Source organism: Berghia stephanieae, chromosome 6 (genome assembly GCF_034508935.2).
Source record: "Berghia stephanieae isolate SIO BIC M18660-M18661 chromosome 6, UCSD_Bste_1.3, whole genome shotgun sequence".
NCBI lineage: Eukaryota > Metazoa > Mollusca > Gastropoda > Nudibranchia > Aeolidiidae > Berghia > Berghia stephanieae.
Genome location: NC_088365.1, coordinates 63215325 through 63237941, shown reverse-complemented (window position 1 = coordinate 63237941; position 22617 = coordinate 63215325). Strand labels below are relative to the sequence as shown.

The 22617-nt window shown below is 33.6% G+C and overlaps 1 protein-coding gene across 1 annotated transcript in view; it reads right to left on the bottom strand.

Annotated features, from left to right (window-relative positions):
* Nucleotides 1-9287: 9287 nt before the first annotated feature.
* The window catches only part of LOC144975421 (ceramide kinase-like), a 22472-nt gene continuing 9142 nt past the window's right edge, over nucleotides 9288-22617 (bottom strand). The window contains exons 6-14 of the mRNA XM_078919470.1: nucleotides 21980-22122; nucleotides 20495-20569; nucleotides 19064-19216; nucleotides 18159-18264; nucleotides 17518-17600; nucleotides 15840-15872; nucleotides 14493-14698; nucleotides 11444-11679; nucleotides 9288-10916 (exon numbers count right to left, since the gene is read on the bottom strand). Of these exons, the coding sequence (XP_078775596.1) occupies nucleotides 10817-10916; nucleotides 11444-11679; nucleotides 14493-14698; nucleotides 15840-15872; nucleotides 17518-17600; nucleotides 18159-18264; nucleotides 19064-19216; nucleotides 20495-20569; nucleotides 21980-22122 (1135 nt within the window). The 3' untranslated portion in view covers nucleotides 9288-10816. The remainder of the gene's footprint in view (nucleotides 10917-11443; nucleotides 11680-14492; nucleotides 14699-15839; nucleotides 15873-17517; nucleotides 17601-18158; nucleotides 18265-19063; nucleotides 19217-20494; nucleotides 20570-21979; nucleotides 22123-22617) is intronic.

Sequence of the window (22617 nt, the reverse complement as noted above, 5' to 3'; positions counted from 1 at the left end):
TCTCAAACTTGGAGAAAACATTTTCTAACGTTATTTTTTTTTCCCATGGAAAGGCAGATTAAATTTTAAAAAACAAAAACAAAACAACTAATTTATGGAAACTCATGTGCATTTCTGTAATTTCAAGAGATTATATGTTACAGTGAATGACATAAATAGTCGGATGGTGAAAAGGTTTGAACTGAGATATTGCCAAGTTTAGTTAGACGGTCAATTATTCTCAAAAATGAGTTCTTGTCATAAATGATTTTTGTACATCTTCGGGAAATATCAAAGCTTAATTTCACTTCTAAATATTTTTACAGCTTGTCAAGTTGAAAATGTATGATATGTATTTGAGTTTGAGAAAAGTTGCTGGATACCTTTCTCATACATCTAACTATAACTTCATGAAAAATCACCCGATTTACTTCAAATAAAGATTAAAATGCTCTGGTGAACATATTCTTTCAGAAAATGAAAAAAAAAATAAATTGAAAAATCACCCGATTTACTTCAAATAAAGATTAAAATGCTCTGGTGAACATATTCTTTCAGAAAATGAAAAAAAAAAAAAATTTAAATGCAAGTCCAAAATTTATTTACACCTTCTGACTGATTTTGCCATCCACTGACACATATTATGGTTTCTTACTCTACAATGACAGCATTCTGAGGAATGTGAATGAAGTGTTGACACAGCGTAAAACGTGCACCAGAGATAAACAGCTCGTGTTTTGTATACAAGCAAAAAACTGTGCTTGTCAGACTGTGGTTAACAATAACAACAAAATAGTTTGTACAACATTTTTTAGGCCATCTCATAAGACCCGCTACAGGCAATATAGTACATATCCGTATATTTTTTTTACAATACATCCAAATTCGAAGGGAAAATTTTTATCAAACCAAAAAAAAAAAAATAAATCATGACATTAAAATGGTTTAGAATGTAAGAAGTGTACTTCGTTTGTTTTGTTTTGTTTTTGAGGGTTTTACGGCGCTTGCAACACATTTAGGTCATATCAGCGCCAGTAAAAAGGAAGAAAATGGGATAGTAAAAAGTTCTAGAATTACAATTAAAGCACCCAAGAAAAAGTAAGGCAAAGAGGAATTGAGTACAAATAGGGATCAGATGTAGATTCCAAGAGCATACCACCAATGTACTTAGTTTGAAATCACCTACAAGTCTCATCCAGACACAAGCACAAAATCCAACAAAGAGGAACACACTCAAATGCTTACATTATACATTCAAAATAAAAATAATAATACATAACAGAGAGATGATTTACAAGGAAAAAAATATCATCTCCCAAAACAATAACTATGCATTTGACTGTTTCCCTCCCAGCTAGGATTCCGGTCAGTGCCAGGACAAAACCAAGTAATCTCATTCCGAGACAAAGACAGAAAGCATGTTGGATAACAGATATAAGGGGATAGAAGACACAGTATGTACCTCCCTGCCCGCTAGAAGTGTACTTCAATTTTATCATAATATTTCAATTTTATATATAGGTCTAGAGTAAAAATACAAAATATTTTTATGAACTTTTTTTGTTTTTTTGGAAAAACTGGAGCTTTTCCTCCAGAATGTTAGATGAAAATTCCGAAATGATCAAATTTGTCTGAGAATTTACAGGCCTGCTTATAGAAGCTTATATTACATTTATTTACATACATTTAAATATAATATGTGAGATACTCTTGGAAAATGGTTCATAGATGTCAGATTTTCCGTAAATTCATTTATATTGACATGGTAAGAAAAAGATGAAATTTTTCAACATTGTGCTGTTTATTTCATGAGAAAAATGTTTAAAATTGGCTGAGTTATGGCCTTTCGAAGTTGAATCTGTAAAAAAAGTGGCTTTGTCTCAAAACAGCTTCAGAGTTTACAGAACATAATATTTAAACATTATAGTGCCCTCTATAAAAAAAAATGTTTAAAATGCAAATTTTATGTAGAAATTTTGTGAATGTATGCAGATAAGAACTGTCATATTATTCGGCAATACCAAATTTCATAGGAAAGTCACAAACCAATTTTGATTAGCCATATCTCAATAGTCAAGAAAGCAAAGCAGGAGCCTGTCAGTGTGGTAATCCAGCACAGGAAATGGAGATGCATTGGGTACATGCTAAGAAAGCCACTGAACAACATCAAACGGCAGGCCTTGACATGAAATACTACACAAGGAAAGAGAAGAGGGGATGGTCCAGAAGCGCATGGAGGAGGTTAAAAAACAAAACAGAAGAGCCGAAGAAGGTCGGAATGGGCTGGAGAGAACGGCCCAGAGCAGAGTGAGATGGATGAAGACAGTTGACGGCCTAAGCTCCACGGAGAGCCAAAGGGCTTAAGTAAGTAAGTAATATCTCAAAAGTGCCTCCAGAGACAAGTGGAATTTTGCCCTTGGAGCATCTCACAAATTGATTCACTCACCCTGATAATTTAAGCCTTGCATGTGATGCAAATTTTGTAGAATTTCTAGAATGTTCTTACAGACCCGTCTGCTATTAAAAAGTGGAAATAGTAAAGGAATAATGAGTAATAAAAAAAATATGAAAAATTCGTAGAATTACACAATTTTGGCTCCAACTTCATAACTTCATTAGCATCTCAAAGTCATTAAAACTTATTGAAAAATAAAGTTTGATTGTCAGAAAACATAATTTAAAGAATTTTGACGAATTATTCAATCCTTGATAGGGTAAATTGTTGACTTTTAAAACTAACTATATCGACTACAATTTTAATATTTGTTTTTGTTTGTTTGTTTTTAAGGGTTTTACGGCGCTTGCAACACATTTAGGTTATATCAGCGGCAGTAAAAAGGAAGAAAATGGGATAGTAAAAAGTTCTAGAATTACAATTGAAGCATCCAAGAGAAAGTAAGACAAAGGGGAACTGGGAACAAATAGGGATCAGATATAGATTCCAAGAGCATACCACCAATGTACTTAGTTTGAGATCACCTATAAGTCTCATCCGGACACAAGAACAAAATTCAACAATGAGGAATACACTCAAATGCTTACATTATACATTAAAAAATAACAAATATACTAATACATAACAGAGAGATGATGTACAAGGAGAAAAATATCATCTCCCAAAACAATAACTATGCATTTGACTGTTTCCCTCCCAGCCAGGACTCCGACCAGGGCCAGGAAAAAAACTAAGTAATCTCATTCCAAGACAAAGACAGAAAGCATGTTGGAAAACAGATATAAGGGGATAGAAGACACAGTGTGTACCTCCCTGCCCGCTATGGGAGGTCAGGATCCCCACCCAGATTTTAATATTTAAAAAAAAACCCCAAAAAACCCAACAATTTTTTTAAATTTTCAAGTTAGCAGGTCTGTTCTAATGACAACGTGTTGATTAAAAAAAAATATATATTTGAAAGACATGATGATGATATCATAAAGAGCATTATTCAGTCATATGTTGAGACATTGAAAGGTGCTTTTGACCATAACATATTATGTGTAATTATAAAATGCACCTAAATGTGTACGATGCTTCTTCATCCATTAAAGTTTTTAAAAAATTCATTTCTTAATAAGACCTACAGAAAAAAAAAAAAAATTTTAATCTGTGTTTTACAAAGGAAAATCCAAAATTGAAAAATAAATTTTTAAAATTTTGATTCCGATCCACCCAAAATTGCACAATTTTTACTTTTAAATTGTGTATTTGTTGTTTTGTTTTTAAGTTTTTTACACATTTCGGCATATTAACGTCGGTAAAAAGGAAGGAAATGAAATAAAATAAAATTATAGATTTACCATTAAAACACCCAAGAAAAAGTAAGGCAGAGGGAAATTGGTACAAATAGGGAACAGATGTAAGTTCCAAGAGCATACCAGCAATGTATTTAGGAAGAGATCACCTAAAAGTCTCATCCAGACATCAGCACAGGATCCAACTAAGAGGAATAAACTCAAAATCAAATGTTTACAAAATATGCTAAAAACAAAAATAGAACGACCAGTGCGAAACAGAGAGATGATTTACAAGGAAAAAAATATCATATCCTAAAACTACACTATACATTTGATTGTTTCCCTCTCAGCCAAAGGACTGCTAGCACAGGCCAGGACAAAACCAAGAAATCACAGAAAGCAACTCGGAAAGTAGATATAGGGGGATAGAAGACACAGCAAGCGACCCCCTGTCAAAAGACCCCAACCAGATATTTATATTTCATCACTTTAGGACTTCCAATTCCATTAAAATAGGACAGCAAAGTCATGACGTCACACCTTCTACTGTCTACTTTTCTGGTTCCAAAATCCTGGGAAGTGTGTATGTAACCACCCCTTTGGAAGATTAATAATGAATATGTTACATATTGAATCATAAGATGGTATAACTATGTGAGTAGCAGGATGAATAGGCAGGTTATTAGGATTACGGGACGAAAAAAAAAAAAAAAAAGCGAGTATGGATGATCTTTATAGGGAATGAGATTAACGGAAGAGTAGTGTCCCTTGATTGGACATCACCGGCGGAAAAGTTATTAGAGAGAGAACGTCATGTTGGTTGTGCGCATGCGTCTCTCGTCCTCGCTTCCAGTGAAAGCGGCATGAGACACTTCACCGAAAGCGAGGACGAGAGAGACGCATGCGCAAAACCAAATTGACGTTCTCTCTGTAAGGTGACGTCCAATCAAGGGACGCTACTCTTCCGCTAATCTCATTCCCTATTGATGACCAGCATATAATCTAGACTAGAAAATAAGATGTCATCACTCTGAAAGCAGAAGATCCAATTACACAAGGCTTGTATCCAGTCCTTCGGAGAGTGGTTTTACACTTTTTGACATCAACTTTTGTTCCCTATTGACTGCATGAAAAAATAAATTAAATTAAAGGAATAAAAACACCAATGTATAGTGTACGACAAAAACACAAAAATCTGGATCAATAAAGCCTGTTCCCATCACCCGTTTTGTATAAAAAGTATAAATAAATTAATAAACAAAAAACAGTTGTAAAAACAGTTGATAAAAAAAAAGAAAGGAAAAAAGAAATAAAAACAAAAAAAAAACACTTTTTCTTAACCGTTTAACTGCCGTACTCTGGAAAAACATTTATTCAAAGAATTGATTTAAGGAAGACTTTGCCAAATCCCAGGTTTGAGAGTTTATGCCAGGAAGAAGGTCAGTTCAATCGATCGATAATTGTAGGATGAGATTCCTGGCCAAATTTTTAAAATACATTGTTCCAGAGTACGGCAGTTAACTCGTTAATTTACTTGTTCTGTTTTATAAATAACAATAACAATAATAATAGGTAAACAGGAACTTCAAATTAATTTACAAAGCTAGATGATGTCTGAAAACTGGTTTTCTTTGTTTGTTTTGTTTTTAAGGGTTTTACGGCCCTTGCAACTAATTTAAGTGATATCAGTAGAAAGGAAGAAAATGGGATAGTACTCGATTCTAGAATTACAATTAAAGCACCTAAGAAAAGGTAAGACAAAGGGTAATTGGTACAACTAGGAAATAGATGTATATTCAAAGAGCACATTATCAAATAAATTAGTTTGAGATCACCTACAAGTCTCATCCAGACACAAGCAAAGGTCCCCACTAAGAGGATCGAATACACTCAAATGTTTACAGTGCATTACAGAGAGATGATTTACAAGGAAAAAAAAATATCATCTCCCAAAACTATAACTATTCATTCAATTGTTTCCCTTCCAGCCATGGTGTCCGACCAGAGCCAGGACAAAACCAAGTAATCTCATTCCAAGGGGGATAGAAGACACAGTAAGTGCCTCCCTGCCCACTATGGGAAAACAAAAGAGCACGCCCAGGAAAACTGATTTTCTTTGTAAATTAAATATATATATATATATATATATATATACACACACATATATATATATATATATATATATATATATATATATATATATATATATACATAAATATATATATATATATATATATATATATATATATATATATATATATATATATATATAGAATACAAATTGTCACTCACATTTTTTGTGGCTGAGACGTTCGTTTCTGTGTCTCTTTACATGTCCTCAGTCGGCGTAATCCTTAATAATGTCCGAAGAACATTGTTCTTCGGACATTATTAAGGATTACGCTGACTGAGGACGTGTAAAGAGACACAAAAACGAACGCCTCGGCCACAAAAAATGTGAGTGACAATTTGCATTCTATATTAGCTCTAACCATCATTATCGAGCACTTTTGTACCTACGAGTACCCACCAACACTCATAAATATATATATATATATATATATATATAATATATATATATATATATATATATATATATATATATATATATATATATATATATATATATATATATATATAAATACACAGTAAATTTTAAAAAAAAGCTTTTTTTATTTTTCATTGTAAATTTAAATGATGTTCCATTCCCTTTTTATTATTGTTGTTTATTTCCTCGAGCTGCAAGCAGCAGCATTTCCATTGTTCCACCTAAAAGCAATAAATTACAAGTAAAACCATCTCAGTGAAAATTGGTACCTAATAGTAACATTAAAAACATATCACAATTTATATTTGTTTCGTTTCATGATTTGTTCAAGCTTGGGTCCACGATGTTTTGTTCTTTTTTAAGGGTTTTACGGCGCTTGCAACACATTAAGGTGATATCAGCGCCAGTAAAAGGGAAGAAATTGAGATAGTATAAAGTTCTAGAATTACAATTAAAGCACCCAAGAAAAGGGGAGACAAAAGGGGAACTTGTTTAAATAGGAAAAAGAAGAAGATTCCAAGAGCACACTATCAAAGTACTTAGTTAGAGATCACCTAAAAGTCTCATCCAGACACAAGCACAGGTCCCCACTAAAATGAATACACTCAAATGTTTTACAAACCATATATAATATAAAGAAAACATAATACAGTGCATAACAGAGAGATGATTTACAAGGAAAAAAATATCACCTCCCAAAACTAATTATCCATTCGACTGTTTCCCTCTCAGCAAGGGAATCCGGCAAGGACCAGGACAAAACCAAGTAATCTCATTCCAAGACAAAGACAGAAAGCAAGTTGGAAAATAGATATAGGGGGATAGAAGACACAGTAATTACCTCCCTGTCCACTATGGGAGCACAATGGGTTAGAAATCCAACTAGAACATGAAAATGGAATCAAAGATTAGAATAGACAGTGATGAAACTGACACATTCTCAAAACGGAAGAAAACGGATCAAAATCCCAGACAGAATATTTTTAACTTCCCTCTACCCTTTTTTTTTTCTTTTTATGCTAATTTCCATTCATAAGAATAATCCAAAATTTTAAAAAAAGAAAAAAGAGTAAAGAAACAACACAAAAACAATCAAACCTTCTAAAGTGACAAAAAAATCTTTTTAAAAAAAATAAAAATAAGACGTCTTTGCAGCAATAATAATAATTTTAAAAAAGATAAAAGAAATGACCCGAAGAGCTTGTTTTGGTTACGTCATAATCATTATCCCAGATTGAAAAAAAAAAAAGAAGTATTCACTCAAATTTGGAAAGATTGTCCATCTTAAAACTTAAAATATCTTTTATCACTTTTAACAATATCAAAATCTCATGAGGAAAATCACATTATTATAATAACAACAAAAGAAAAAGAAAATGTGTAACAGCATTACGCACTAAAATCAATATAACATTTAGCATAATAATTAATTAAAAATACACTGTAAGCTTTAATTGGATGAAATGTTTTTCAGTAGACATGTATGATTAATGGGACAAAATTTGTTTGTAAATTCAATCATGTACGATGATAATGATATTATACGACTCCATCCCTTTTCACCATTCGTAATATTATACAAACTGATAGATATAAACAGATCAAAAATTGTATAAACACTGTAAGCAAAACATTTACAAGTTTTAACAATGAAAAGTCAAAATTTACATACTTTATTATTATTATTAATATTATTACCGTCACACATAAAACTGGTACAAAAATAAAATCTTGTTTCATAAAAAATTCGCCATAAAAATAAATAGGCAGTAATGTGACCTTGAGAGTAACAAGACAATGTCTGGTGCCTGATGCTGTCAAACAGGAATCTGTGACATGGCGTATTGCAGGTTTGGAAGGATACTCTGTGTAACTAAAACCATTCGCATGTTTGGGTGGTCGTGGATTAAATATACAAATGAAGAGTGGGTTTCCAAAACTCCCTGACTCAGATTTTTCCCACTTTGAGATATTAAGGATTATTTCCCTTAAAAATTCTCATTCAGTCTATTATTTTATCATAATATTTAAACTTCAAATCCACACAAATCAAGGGAAATTCTTGTGATGCTTAAAATAAAGTTTACATTTCAATTCATCTCATAGACAGAAAATCTCAAAAATTAGAAAAATCAACTTAACGAGTTTTGGAAACCAGTCTTCAAATATTTTTTAATGGGACTGTTTTAATGTAAGGATTACAATCTTCTCCAGGCTTTACATGGAGCCCATACCTGCCGACTTGAAAATTTTCAAAATCAACTACAAACACAAAATTCATCACCAACAGATATTAAAATTTCCGTAATACTTAATAACCCCACCCCCCCCCCCCCCCCCCCCCCCCCCAAAAAAAAAAATGCGACATACTTTTTATACGTCCAAAAAAATTTTTGTTGTTGACAGCCACCATTAGAAGTTCGTGATCAAATTACCAATCAAAGGGGTAAACTGAGCAGGAGACTTTATAAATTTTAAATAATGGAACATTGTTTTTTTTTACTTGTAAAATCGCGGTAACTTAAAAGTAATAAATATTTTTTTCTCTAACACAGCAAGCAAATTGCTGTGAAATCCATTTCAGTAAGTCCGTAATTGTCACAATTACGGACGATCCGTAAAAGTAGGCAGGCATGAAGAACCTGATATTTCAATTTCAACTATTTCCTACCTTCCAATACTACAATACACCGACACACAAACACGCCACACATGATACGTGAATAAGAAGAAAGATAATTGGTCATTTGATAAAAGGTTTCTTTACAAAATTTAAATCTTATGGCTTTCATTTAACAGTAACGAAAAAAAATTTTAAATTAATTAATGATAGATGAAAAATGACATGGAAGTAAATATGTACAATGCATTACATTTTCACAAACAAATCAACTCATTTTTTACTCCTAAAAAGTTAAAAACAAAAATGAATAAAACAGCTTAAAAAAAAATTTTTTTAATATAAAACACGTAACGTATCCGGGTCAAAATCATAGGGTTTTGAGCCCGAAACATCCTCTGTTTGTTTGTTTTTTTTTTTTTTTTTTTTATGCTGTTAAATTCATTTTTGTTGATTACCTTTTACAATCTAGGGGAGTGAAACGTGGTTCATGTCAATAAAACCATATATTATGACAAATCATGGAATAAATTTTCCGCTACTGATGGTTAAACATTTCTTATTGCTAACCATTTTGTTTGAACTTCACATATCTGTGGGGAGGGAGGACTGGGAAGGTGATAAATATATTTTCTATTCAACATAAGTGTTGTACCCCCCCCCCCCCCCCCCCCCTCCGCCAACCCTCTCCTATTTCCCATTTCAAAGTGTTCAAGGTGCTGCACATGGATTCGGAATACAAGTAAAATGTACATTAAAACAACTTTAAAATCGGTGACTAGAAACACACGGTTAAAACTATTGAACCTGTTAACATTCAATAAGCTGCTGATATTCAAAACTCTTAAAATTTTTATGCTGGAATTTTTTATTTTTTTTCACATTAAAAATCATTTTGATAATTTAGAAAGCACATGACAAAACATTATTTTATTGCCTATGCGATTTGATCCATAAAATGAGTAATTCAAAATAACAGAAAAAAAAGAATAAATAAAATAAACATATTTATAAATAAAAATAAAATCTATGGATTTCTTGAGAAAAATTATCCACTTGAATTAGATTTAAAACCCAAACCAAAACAAAACCCCAAAAAACAACAAAAACCAGAGATCACGTCTTAAAAAATGCATTGGACAACTGCTTATGATTGCTAATTTTGGCGATAATATTTGACGTGAAACAAAATTCTCTAAAAATAGAAAAACCTTGAAAAAAAAAAAAGTCAATAAAATCTGCACAATGTTCATTTTTAAAATCATTTTAAATCTATGAAGATTAAAAGAGGTAAAATAAAATGCTTAAATCAAAAAATTAATATGGATTTCTAGACTGTTGTTATCCACTTGATTTTTAAACGAAAAAAAAACAAAAAAAGACAAAAACAAGTGAGTCTGTCTGGAGAAATGCAATCGATTGAATGTTTATCATTGCTTATTTCAACTACATTTTTATGACTTACAACAAACTTACTTTTTTCGTTTAACAGGTGATTGGAATATATACTGAGGGTCTATAACAGACTGAATTCCGTAAATGTACGGATAATTGGCATCCTTGATTGAGGTGTCATGGTGTCCGTAGATTTACAATGTACAAGAATTAAGACAACAGCTTCAAAAGAGCACAAAATACTTAATGCAGACTGCTTCCGGTTCAAAACCCTTCTTCAGTGATTCATAATAAAAGTTGAACTGGTCATACTTTACGCTGAATGCAGATTTTCTGTTTTTGATGGCAGATTGTCTGTTTTTGATGTTGGCTGAAGAAGGCATCTAAGCCCGAAATGTTCAGTATTTGGTATTTTGTTTGTTTTTTTGTTTTGTTATTTTAAGCTGATGTATTCATCTTTTTACAGCCCACAGTGTCTAACAGCTTAGAATGTACTTTGTCGATTGCGCTTGTAATGTCCGTAAATGTTGGGTGTTCCTTTAGTCATAGGCCGAGCAGCAGGTGGGACATTGAAAGACGACTTCCTTGCTTTGTTCTTCCACACCCCGACCAAACATGTTAATCAACTGACAATGCACTCTGAAATGGTTAGAAAGAACAATCATGATACATTTTTTAAAAAAAGAGTCATGATAGTGGTGATGAAACTGGTGATGAAGATGATTCAAGATGAAGGCAATGACAATTATAATAATAATGATGTTTATAATAATAACAACAACAACAACAACAATAATAATAATAATATTAATTTTAAAAAGAAAAATAATAATAATAATAATAATAATAATAATAATAATAATAATAATAATAATAATAATAATAATAATAATAATAATAATAATATAAAAACAATAACATCAGCAATTACTCCAGTCTTCCCTTGGAATAGACCCTAATGACAAATTTCCCTTTGGGGATGAATAAAAAAGAATATTTAATAACAACAGTAACAACAACAACGACAGTCATTACAACAACAATAACAACAAAAATCCAAAATCAGTCCATAGTTTGTAATTTTTGATGAAGACTTTTGCCAATAGAAATTTTAAAAAAAATTAAAATTGAGTTTTTAAAATTGTATATATAAACTAAACACTTACTGAATATAAAGACTTGGGTGATCCAAAACTTCTCCATCGCAATTCCACACGCTGTTCCGACTGGCCACGGACTTCATCTGACTGTGTCTGTGTTTGGTCTTGGCCCCACCTCCACACATACTTCCCATTGCCTCCCCTTCACCGACGACATCGTCATCTTCCTCCTCCCATTCCTCCTTGGCCGGTTGGAAACTGAACTCTTTGACTCGGTAAACTTGGATGAAATCAAAGTCAAACTAGTGGATGGGAGAAACAAAAATATTCGTAAGTAAGTTAAGCATAGTGGTCAACATTTCATAGAGCTAAAACGGGACACCCTTCTTCTTCTTCAAGTACCAAGTCTGTGCCAGACATCGGTGATCATGATACGCCATTCATCTCTTTGATCAGATAACCTCAGAAAACTAATATTACTCTTCTCTTTCTTTGTCACCCAGCTGTTCAAACTATTTAAATATGTTTTTCTTGGTCTACCTTTACTCTTTTTACTTTCTATCTTTCCTGTGAGAGCAAGATGTTCAATACATTTATGTCGATTTAGGTGTCCTAAAAATTGCATTTGTCTTTTTCTTATTGTACGAATTAATAGCCTTTTAGTTTCAGCTTGCTCTAATACTTCTTCATTAGTTTTCTTCTCTGTCCATGAGATTCTTAACATACTTCTAAGAAACCACATTTCTGCTGACGGGACACCCTAAGATAAAAATATCGCCATGACCCCAAATAGCCGTATGTTTGAACTATCATATAATATAATCTAGAATAAACAAGAAAATAGTCCTTCAGAGCCATTCGGCCCATGGGGCCGGAGTTTATCCCGGTTTCTATAGCTTGAAACGGACAATAGCAATTGCTTTCTATCCTTTGGATAGGACGCTAGTCTATCGCAAAGTACTTTCCACCAAATCTACGATTCAGCTACCCATTCATTGCTGGGTGGACAGGGGGATCAGGAAAAAATCTCGACTGCACCCGGGATCGATCTCAGTCCCTTTGCATGTGAAGCGAGTGCTCTACCAACTGAGCTATCAAGACCCCCAATATAATCTAGATGTAGACCTTTTTTGTCTCATTGTTTCAATTTGCTAATCAAAAAAAATATCAGAATCCTGGGAAATGCAAAGGTCATTTCCTAGCAATGACTATCCCGCAAAAATCTTTGGGCCTCTTTTTCGCTCACGAAGTGCCCGAATTCGCATCAAAATATGGGACGAAGCCGTTTCGTATATGCTATTTTAAAAAATTAATTACGACGCTGTTTATCGATGAATATGACTGAAAGTTGGCACACAGTTAGAAAAAGGGTCATTTTGGATTATGTCAAGCGACAAAACTCGTGCGATTACCAGAAGACCGTTAAAAATAGATTTTTACTCTTTGGAGTCAAATATTTCTAAAACTACCGGGCGTGGAGGTTTTGTCGCTGACAAGGTAATACATGAACATTTCTTCTTTTTGGTTGTAAAATTTCATATGAATATGACGAGTACTTTTCCCGTATTTTACAAAACACCATCCTAATTTGCTCTTCAAGTTTCAATCTTTTAATCCACTTATTACGCAAGATACAACCAAAGGTCGAAAAAAAAAAAATGCCGAAAAAGCGTCCCATATTTTCGCATTTTTTTCCTCTTTGCGGGTCATCCAAATAAATGACACCTTTAAAACTGTATAACTTGTTTATTTATGAATGGGTTTTCAAAATTCAAAAACATTTTTACTCAGTGAAGATAGGGCTTGGATTTTAGACAAAAATTTTCCTCAAAAAGAGAAAAAAACATTTTTCATAGTCATTGCTACATTTCCATTCATATAAACAGTCCAATTTTATCTTTTTTTAAAAACATGCTCAAAGCGCTATACAAAGAGTCCCTACCCAACAGCAACACTTAACATGTAGGATGAGACATGCTGCCTGTTAGCCGATATTATAATTTTTGCGGACAGAAACAATGCTGTTAATGGCCAGGTACTCATTTTACACCTGAGTGCAGTTAGAGAATGTGAGTGAGGAGCCTTTTTCAAGGACTCAACTATATGACGCTCAGAGCGGGTCTCAAACTCAAGACCTTCCGATCCAAAAGGCAAGAGTCATACCATAAGACCACATAGCTGCACAGACACCATCAGAACCAGACGTTGGAGGTGGCTCAGTCATGTCTATAGAATGCCAATGAAAGCATCCCGAAAACAGCTTTACGCAGGACTCCAAAAGGAACAAGAAACAAAGGTAGACCTAAGGAAACCTGGAGAAGAATTGTAAAGAGAGAACTTAAAGCCCAGGGCCCTCAGCCGACAAACTGCAACCCTAAAAGTGAAAGACCAAGAACATTGGCTATCGCAACCTCAAATGAGGACCTGAGAGTGAGAGCTGAAGTGGAGTCTCTGGAGTCTCCTTGAAACAGCTATGTGGTCTAGTGGTATGACACTCGCTTTCGAATCGGAAGGTCCTGGGTTCGAGCCTCGCGCTCGGCGCATAGTTGAGTCCTTGGAAAAGGCTCTTTTCTCACATTCTCTCACCGTACTCAGGTGTAAAATGAGTACCTGGTCGTTAACAGCGTTGCCTTTGTCCGAAAAATTGTAATATCGCCTAACAGGCGTCATGTCTCGTCCTGCATGTTAAATGTTGCTGTTGACCAGGGACCGCTTGTATAGGGCATTGAGCACATTTAGTGAATATTGCGCTATATAAATCTCAATTTTAATTTAATTAATTTTAATTAAAAGGAGAAGATGGCAACTGTTAGAGCATGTCTGTCGCAGACCTGATGAAACACTGATAATGGACAGCCCGAGGAAAGAGGAAGCGAGGGTTGCCCCAACGAGTCTTGGAGACGTACCGTAGAGAGGGACCTAAAGCAAAGAGGTCTGTCCTTCGAGAGATGGCCCCAAGAATAACTGCTGACAGGACCAGGTGAAGATCTATTGCATCGCCTCAAGGGCCAGCAAGCCTGGAGAGGAATGAGTGAGTGAGTGCTGTTGCCTCAAGTACCAGACAGTGCGATAGATTTGAGTGGTTGAGTGATTTGAGTGAGTGTAGAAGCTATACCTGATCAGACTTCAAGTCTGGAATTCGGGTCAGGTGTCTCAGATATTGCAGACGGGAACAGTCTTGTACCAGAATGAGATCCATACATCCGTCGCCCAGGTGTGAGAATGGTGCCATACCAGGAGGACTGAGGTCACAGCGACAGCTGATAGTCACCAGATTAATGGCACAAAATTTGCCCTTCACTCGATGCCAGCCGCTCTTCACTGTGGATTAGAGTGAATAATCATTGGCTCCATTATTTTATAGTAATAATAATATAGAATTTAAATCAAATTGAAGTTGGTGGGCTCAAGTGATCAACGCTAAAAGTGATCATGTGACGCAGCGCTTCCTCCAAGCGGTTCCTATCAACAATAGACGGAATAATCTGTAACCTATAAACATTCTCAGAAAATTCCTTAGATTAGTTTCATAGAAAACTAAAATAAAACTTCTATTTAGTGTCAAAATAAAAGCTCATTAACTTTGGAGACAGATCTTTTCTACACATAAAGCAGAATTTGGAACTCGCTTCCTTTGTCAGTAAGGCTCGCGAGCAGCGTTGAGGGTTTTAAGAAAAAGCTGAAACCTTATCTTTTCCATAAATTTTTATCAAAGATCTTTTCAGCTCGATTAGTTTATTGTTTGATTTATCTTTAGTTTTCATTTGCCCAATATCACTTTTGAATTTATTTTGTGAAACATGTATAGTTAATGTGTGCGACTGCTGTATAAGTCTTTTGAATGCATTGTGTTTACGGTTTGTCAAGTGATATTGTATAGCACTTTGAGGTTTCGACATTAGCGCTATAGAAGAGTACTTTATTACTATTATTATCATTATTATTATAAAGCAAACCACTAGATATGTACAAATACATACAAAAAATATCCATCCATCTACAAGACAGACACTCAAAGATTATGCAGGATTAGACAGAGTAGTAGAAACTGTAACAGCAAACATCAACCCCCCCCCCCCCCCCCACTATAAGCACTCTCAGAAAATTCCTTAGATTAGTTTGAAAAAATAAAACTAACATTTAAAAAAAGTTAATTTTCTATAAAGCAAAATTTGGAACTCGCTTCCTTTGTCAGTAAGGCTCGCGAGCAGCATTGAGGATTTTAAGAAAAAGCTGAAACCTTATCTTTTCCAGAAAGGTTTATCATAGATCTTTATTACTATTATCAATATTATTATATGGCATCTAGTGTACAAATACATATAAGACAGACACACGAAGATAAATACACATTTATGGAGGATTAGACACAGAGTAGTGGATACTGTCACATAAGAAAACCTCCCCCCCCCCCCCAACACACATCCATAAATAACTAACTAAAAAGCAGAGGAGCTCTTACACATCAAGTTTGCTCTACTGGCTGCAGTGGAATCTGGAGAAAAAAAGGGAAAGAAAAAATCAATAACTCAATAATAACGTCAACTTTAGCGAGAAAAGTACTGATAATAATAATAAATGGCATTTATATAGCGCTTTACCCCATTGTCACAGGCTCTGAGCGCTTTACAGTGATATAAAACAAAACATATTACAGTAAGACAAGTGGTGATGAATAAGTGATACGAATTCAATTTAACAAAAACAAAATATTATGATAATAAGATAGCAACTTTATGACGTAAAAAAATTGTTGATTCATATACAAATGTTGCTGCTAGAAGCTCAAAGAAATAAACAACAATAGTCAAATGGAAAGTAAATTCAATTTAATTAACGAAGACATATGATATGGACGTTTCGGGTTTCCCCTTTGTCAACATAGCACAATGAATAAAACAATTAAGGTGATTGAGAGAGGATGAGAGACTGACATTGTTAAGGTATTGTTCCATTCAGCTTTACAACGCCATACTCTCAATTCTCATTCGTGTTTATAAGAAACTTTTAACAAGAGCAGTACTGCCAACCCTTGCCCACGGAAACCTAAAAATGAGTAAAATTCTGAAAAAAATGCCAACAATCCAGAAAAAAAAAAAAAAAAAAAAACTGCAAGCTCTCACTTTGATTATGAGCAATTTTATCATACTAGCAAAAGTATAATCGATATTTGAATTATCAATAAATTTGCTTTCCATCGACGATATAACTAGTTTAGTCTTCCAGAATCAACATATAAATCAGATATGACCAAGCCAGATAATATATATATTGAACTCCCAACACGAACTTCTGGACCATATAATAAATCATAGTGTTTACGAAACTAAAAGGGTGTATGAAAAAAAAAACTTGTACAAATTGAACAAACAAACAAATTTTTAATTGAGCTTTTATAAAGAGCAATATCCATTAAACGTGCTCAAAGCGCTTTATAAGGGGTCCCTGGCCAACAGCAACATTTAACATGTAAGAGGGGACATGATGCCTTTTAGGTGACATTACAATTTTTTTTTTCCGGACAGAGACAACACTGTTAACGGCCAGGTACTCATTTTACACCTGAGCACGGTGAGAGAATGGGAGTAAAGAGCCTTCTCAAAGGACTCAACTATGGGCCGAGCGAGGCTCGAACTCAGGACCTTCCGATCTGAAGCGGGTGCCATACCACTAGACCACATAGCCGCTCAACAACGCGTACAATCCTCAGCAAAATGCGTGCAATGAAGGCAAATGCACAACAAGACGCATTTTTTCCCCCATTAGGTTGGTAGCACTGCAACAGGAGCCAAAGTGGCGACAAAAGAGAATTCTCGGCTATGTGGTCTAGTGGTATGACTCTCGCTTTCGGATCGGAAGGTCCTGGGTTTGAGCCTCGCGCTCGGCGCATAGTTGAGTCCTTGGAAAAGGCTCTTTACTCACATTCTCTCACCGTACTCAGGTGTAAAATGAGTACCTGGCCGTTAACAGCGTTGTCTTTGTCCGAAAAATTATAATATCGCCTAACAGGCGTCATGTCCCGTCTTACATGTTAAATGTTGCTGTTGACCAGGGACCCCTTGTAAAGCGCTTTGAGCACGTTTAGTGGATATTGCGCTATATAAAAGCTAAATTTAAATTTCTCAATAACTAAGAATCACCTCCAACAACGTCAGATTCCACCTGAATATCCTTGGCATTTGTTTCTTGTAATCTCTGACTTGATCTCTGGCACTTTTCACAACTGAAAATGGCAATAATAATAATAATAATAATAATAATAATAATAATAATAATAATAATAATAATAATAATAATAATAATAATAATAATAATAAAGAAAGAAAGTAATAAATAAACGAAATACATTTTTTTAAAAAAAGACATTTGAAATAAATCATGAAGTTCCTGAAAGACTTTGCCCAAAAATCTGGGTGCATTAATTATTAGCCTATCCCCAGTCGGCACCATTCACTTCTATGAAGACGAGGAAAAGTATAAGAGGAAGGAGAAGAACAGGAGAAAGAAGAGGAGGAAAAGGAGGAAGAGGGGGGGGGGGAGAAGAAGAAGAAGAAGAAGAAGAAGAAGAAGAAGAAGAAGAAGAAGAAGAAGAAGAAGAAGAAGAAGAAGAAGAAGAAGAAGAAGAATAAGAAGAAGGAGAAGAAGGAGAATTAGTAGTCGTAGTAGTAATAGAAGAAAATGATGATGATAATGATGATGATGATGGGATGGTGGTAATAACGATGATTAATGTTGATATATAAGACAGTCACTTTTGGACTGACGCAATAACAAAACTTACCCACTATAACAAACAGAACTATCCCTGGGGTGTCCATCTTCTTCAGAGGCCAGCAGAAACGAAACCTCCCCCTCGTACGACTTGTTGGCAAAAAAAGTCTTGACTCCTGAAAGTGGGAAACTTTGATGTGAATTTGGCTGAAGAGATCGGAAACAGAACAAACTGAAAATGCTTTTGAAAATTAAAAAAATATTTTACTCCAGAGACAGTTAATAAAGATAGAAACTAATATGTGTAAATACCTGGTGACCCAAAAAAAAAAACTAAAATAAAAAATGGTGATTATTATAAAAGCATCTTTTACATGATTATTTACTGCAATAAACATAGCAGCCCTGAAGTGTTCCCGTTTTATCAAATTACCCTGTATTTATGTGAGCACAACTTAACACACCTGACTATCATTTACTTTGATATCAGAAAGTGATAAGCAATTCTAAAAAAAAAAAAAATTAATTAAAACTTGAGCATGTATATAGGGCAATATCAATCAAACGTGCTCGTAATAAAAGGGGCTCCTAGCCTAATAATAATAATAATAATAATAATAATAATAATAATAATAATGAAGATAATGATGATGATGATGATGATGATGATGATGATGATGATGATGATGATGATAATAATAATAATAATAAAATAATAATAATGATAATAATAATAATAATAATAATAATAATAATAATAATAATAATAATAATAATAATAATAATAATAATAATAATAAAAATAATAATAATAATAATAATAATAACAATAAAAATAACAATAATAATAATAATAATAATAATAATAATAATAATAATAATAATAATAATAACAAATATACAATGGCATACTTTCTTTCACAACTTCCAGCAACATACAAAATCACTCAAAATCAATTTTCACATCCAACATACCAGACCATGTATATCGTTTGGGTCCCATCCATCGAAGACGATCGCTGTCTTTCAACAAGTCTCCGTAGTACCCGTACCCTGACATGGTGATCGTATACTTGAGAAATTCATCTTTGTGGTACAATGCATTGACGTCCATGCCTATACTGTCACCTGGAACAGAAAAAAACAACACGTGACAGATCAATACGTGACAGATCAATACATAAAAACAGCAGGATAAGATGTGAGTTTGGTGCATTCTCTTTGACCAATGAAACGGCATTGTTCCATCATGTGACACAGAAAAGAATAAGAAATGGTACATAAACAACATGATCAAAGGTTAATCAGAATTATGATCGCAAAACATTATCAACAACTGGTACAGAAGAATAGATAAAAATATATATAGATAGACAGACAGAATTGTGTGATTCAGTCATAGTTGATGTATATATATATACATCAACTATGACTGTCTCACACAAATCTGTCTGTCTATCTGTATATATATATATATATATAGATAGATATGTTCATGAGAAATTGATATGCATGAATCGTAAAGAAAGCTCGACAATTTAAGGAGCGCGAATTCTATCCACGATTTCACAAACAAAAGATATCTATAGTAACGAATTTAGTCGCCCTTACGAAGTCAAAAGGCAGAAACAAATCTGTTGGCAAAAACAAGTAAAAAAGTTAGAACATGGATATAGATAAAGAGAGAGATAGATAGAGAGCCCTTCATCCGTCTTGGTAAAAGAGTGTGCTTCAAACTAGCAGATGGAATCAATTTTATCAATCAGACTCAATAAGAAGAGGATATCACAACAATAAATGTTTATTTTTAATTTTTAAGGGTTTTACAACGCTTGCGACACATTTCGATAATGGCTCAGTAAAAAAGATGAGAATGGTATAGTCAAAAAAACAACGGATAAATACTGTCACAATGGAACACAAACAAAATCATGAGCTGCCAACCCTGAATATCACTTAATCAAGAATAGACTGTTAAAATATGATCTTGACTTAATAATCAAGAGATTTTTTTTCAAAAACCGTTTTATCACAGTCAAGATACAGTAATGTAGTTCTTATTATTATTCTGGTTTCAGTCTAAATGAAAATAATGCACCTGTGTCCACAAGAATACGCAATTTAACAAATTTATTTAATTTCCATTGAATTTGAATGCAATAAAGGCTAAAACAAGGTGAGATACGTCGTTGTAAAATAATTTCACAGAAAACTGTAATCAACAACAATATAAACCTTCCAGCTGATTATATTGGTGTAAATATCACTCGATTATGAATGATCAAATAAAGAATATTTTTAGGACTCTAAAATGTCTTGGGAGGAAAATCCTGAGAAAATAAAGGAGTTGGCAGCTCTGAAACAGCCTCAAACTGTGATAAAGGAATCTAACTGACTTAAACTTACCAACGATAATTTGCAAGGCAGAAGTTACCGGGTCATTTGTCCCCACTAAAGAGTAGACGATTGCATCTGTTGAACCTGGGAAAGAAGACAAAATAGGAAAAAAAAAAATAACAAAAAAAAAAAAATAATAATAATAATATGTAAAAAATGAACATGCATAAGGAGAGCTTATTTGTAATGATGAGTTTGGGCAACATTAAGGATACATAATCAAAATTACTTCTGGCTGGCATCATATATGCAATGTGGCTCAGCGGTACAGTCTTTGCTTCGTACCCCGGAAGGTACAGAGTTCGATGCTTTGTGTGGCCTTGAGCAAGTCACCTCGCCCTGGCTCAATTTGCAGCGCTGCACTGCAGACGATGCCTGGGTTATTCCAGTCTTCCCTTGGAATAGACCCGAGAGAAAAATTTCCCCTATGGGATGAATAAAGGCAATTTTATTTATTATTATTATTATTATCTATTTATCATATTTGATGGATTATCATTATATAACTTTGTGAAATGCCTAGGTAGTAGTAATGCCGTTTCAAAGGGTCTTTTTTTTTTATTGTAATGAATGATCAATTTTACTTTAAACTGTTATTTAGCTCTATTCTAAAGAGAAACATAGCAGAATATCCACTAAATATTCACAGATAGTGTGTGTGTGTGTGAGAGAGAGAGAGAGAGAGAGAGAGAGAGAGAGAGAGAGAGAGAGAGAGAGAGAGAGAGAGAGAGGGGAGAGAGACTGAGAGAGAGATAGAGAGAGAGGTGGTAAATTCTTATGGTCTACACCGGAGTATGTGTGTTAAACATAATTTGTTTTAAGTGTTTGATCCAGATGTTCATGTTAAGTAGTCAAAGGATTTTGATGAAGTCTTATAAAAATGATACTGTAAATTTCTGTCAATATATGAATATACGATTCTGTCATCTCTTTGTATTTATTAAATGAGTTATTTTTATCGTGCCCAATAACACAACGAGCTTGCGAGTATGTATTATTGCATGATAAAAATATAACGAGTTTAATAAATAGAAATAAATGAAAAAAGAATATGTTTATTCCACCCTCCAAGTAAGATTATTAGATATTTTGTACCAAATGGTATGGTATTAGTACTTCTATTCAACATAATTTGTATCTTTCTCCTGCTTGAATGACAATTCGACCCAAAATTAAAAACGTTGGATTTGTATTCATGCGCACCAAAAGATTATTTATCATTACCAATCTGCTGTCTTCTAAACCTAATTTTACACCAATAAAATGTGGGAAAATATTCTGCAATCGTTGAATAAATTTTTTATTCAACGCTTTCAAAGTATTATTGAACGATTACATATTTACTAAGAAATGACAGGCTTTTCCAATGAGAGGATGGAATAATTTAAACATAGAGGAAGAGAAGAACCCTACCAACAGGCCACGTGAAATTTGGTTTTCTTTACAAGAAAAAAAAAAAAAAAAAAAAAAAATAGATAAAGGAAATTAAACAACCTGCAGGAATGATGCCGATTCTGAGATCTGGAGTTCTTGGTTGATGTCGAAAAGATTGTTCTGTACCCTGGTCAGAACATGTTCTGTCCAAAAGACCGTTTAGCAACTCGGAGAATGTCCCATCCCCTCCGACACAAACAAGTCTGTGGATCGGTGAGAAAAAGAGTATTTAAGTATCGATTCATCAAGAATTCATCATGGGACAGCATGGCTCAACGGTGCGGTCTTTGCTTCGTACCCAAAAGGTACCGAGTTTGACTACCGCAAGTCACCTAGCCTTAGCTCACTTTGCAGTGCTGCACTGCGGCTGATGCCTGGGTTATTCCAGTCTTCCTTTGCAATAGATCCTAAAGAAAGATTTCCCCTTAGGGATGAACAAAGGGAATTATACTTATTATTATTATTATTATTATTATTACTATTAATATTATTATTATAATTATTATTATTATTATTATTATTATTATTATTATTATTATTATTATTATTATTATTATTATTATTATTTTTATATTATATTAAGAAATTATTTTTTTTTGTTGTTATATATTTCTAAGAGTATCTCGTTTGGATGAGCCCTCACTTCTCAAGCAAAGGAATCAGAATTATATCTAAAGCTAAATGGTAATGAGCAATTG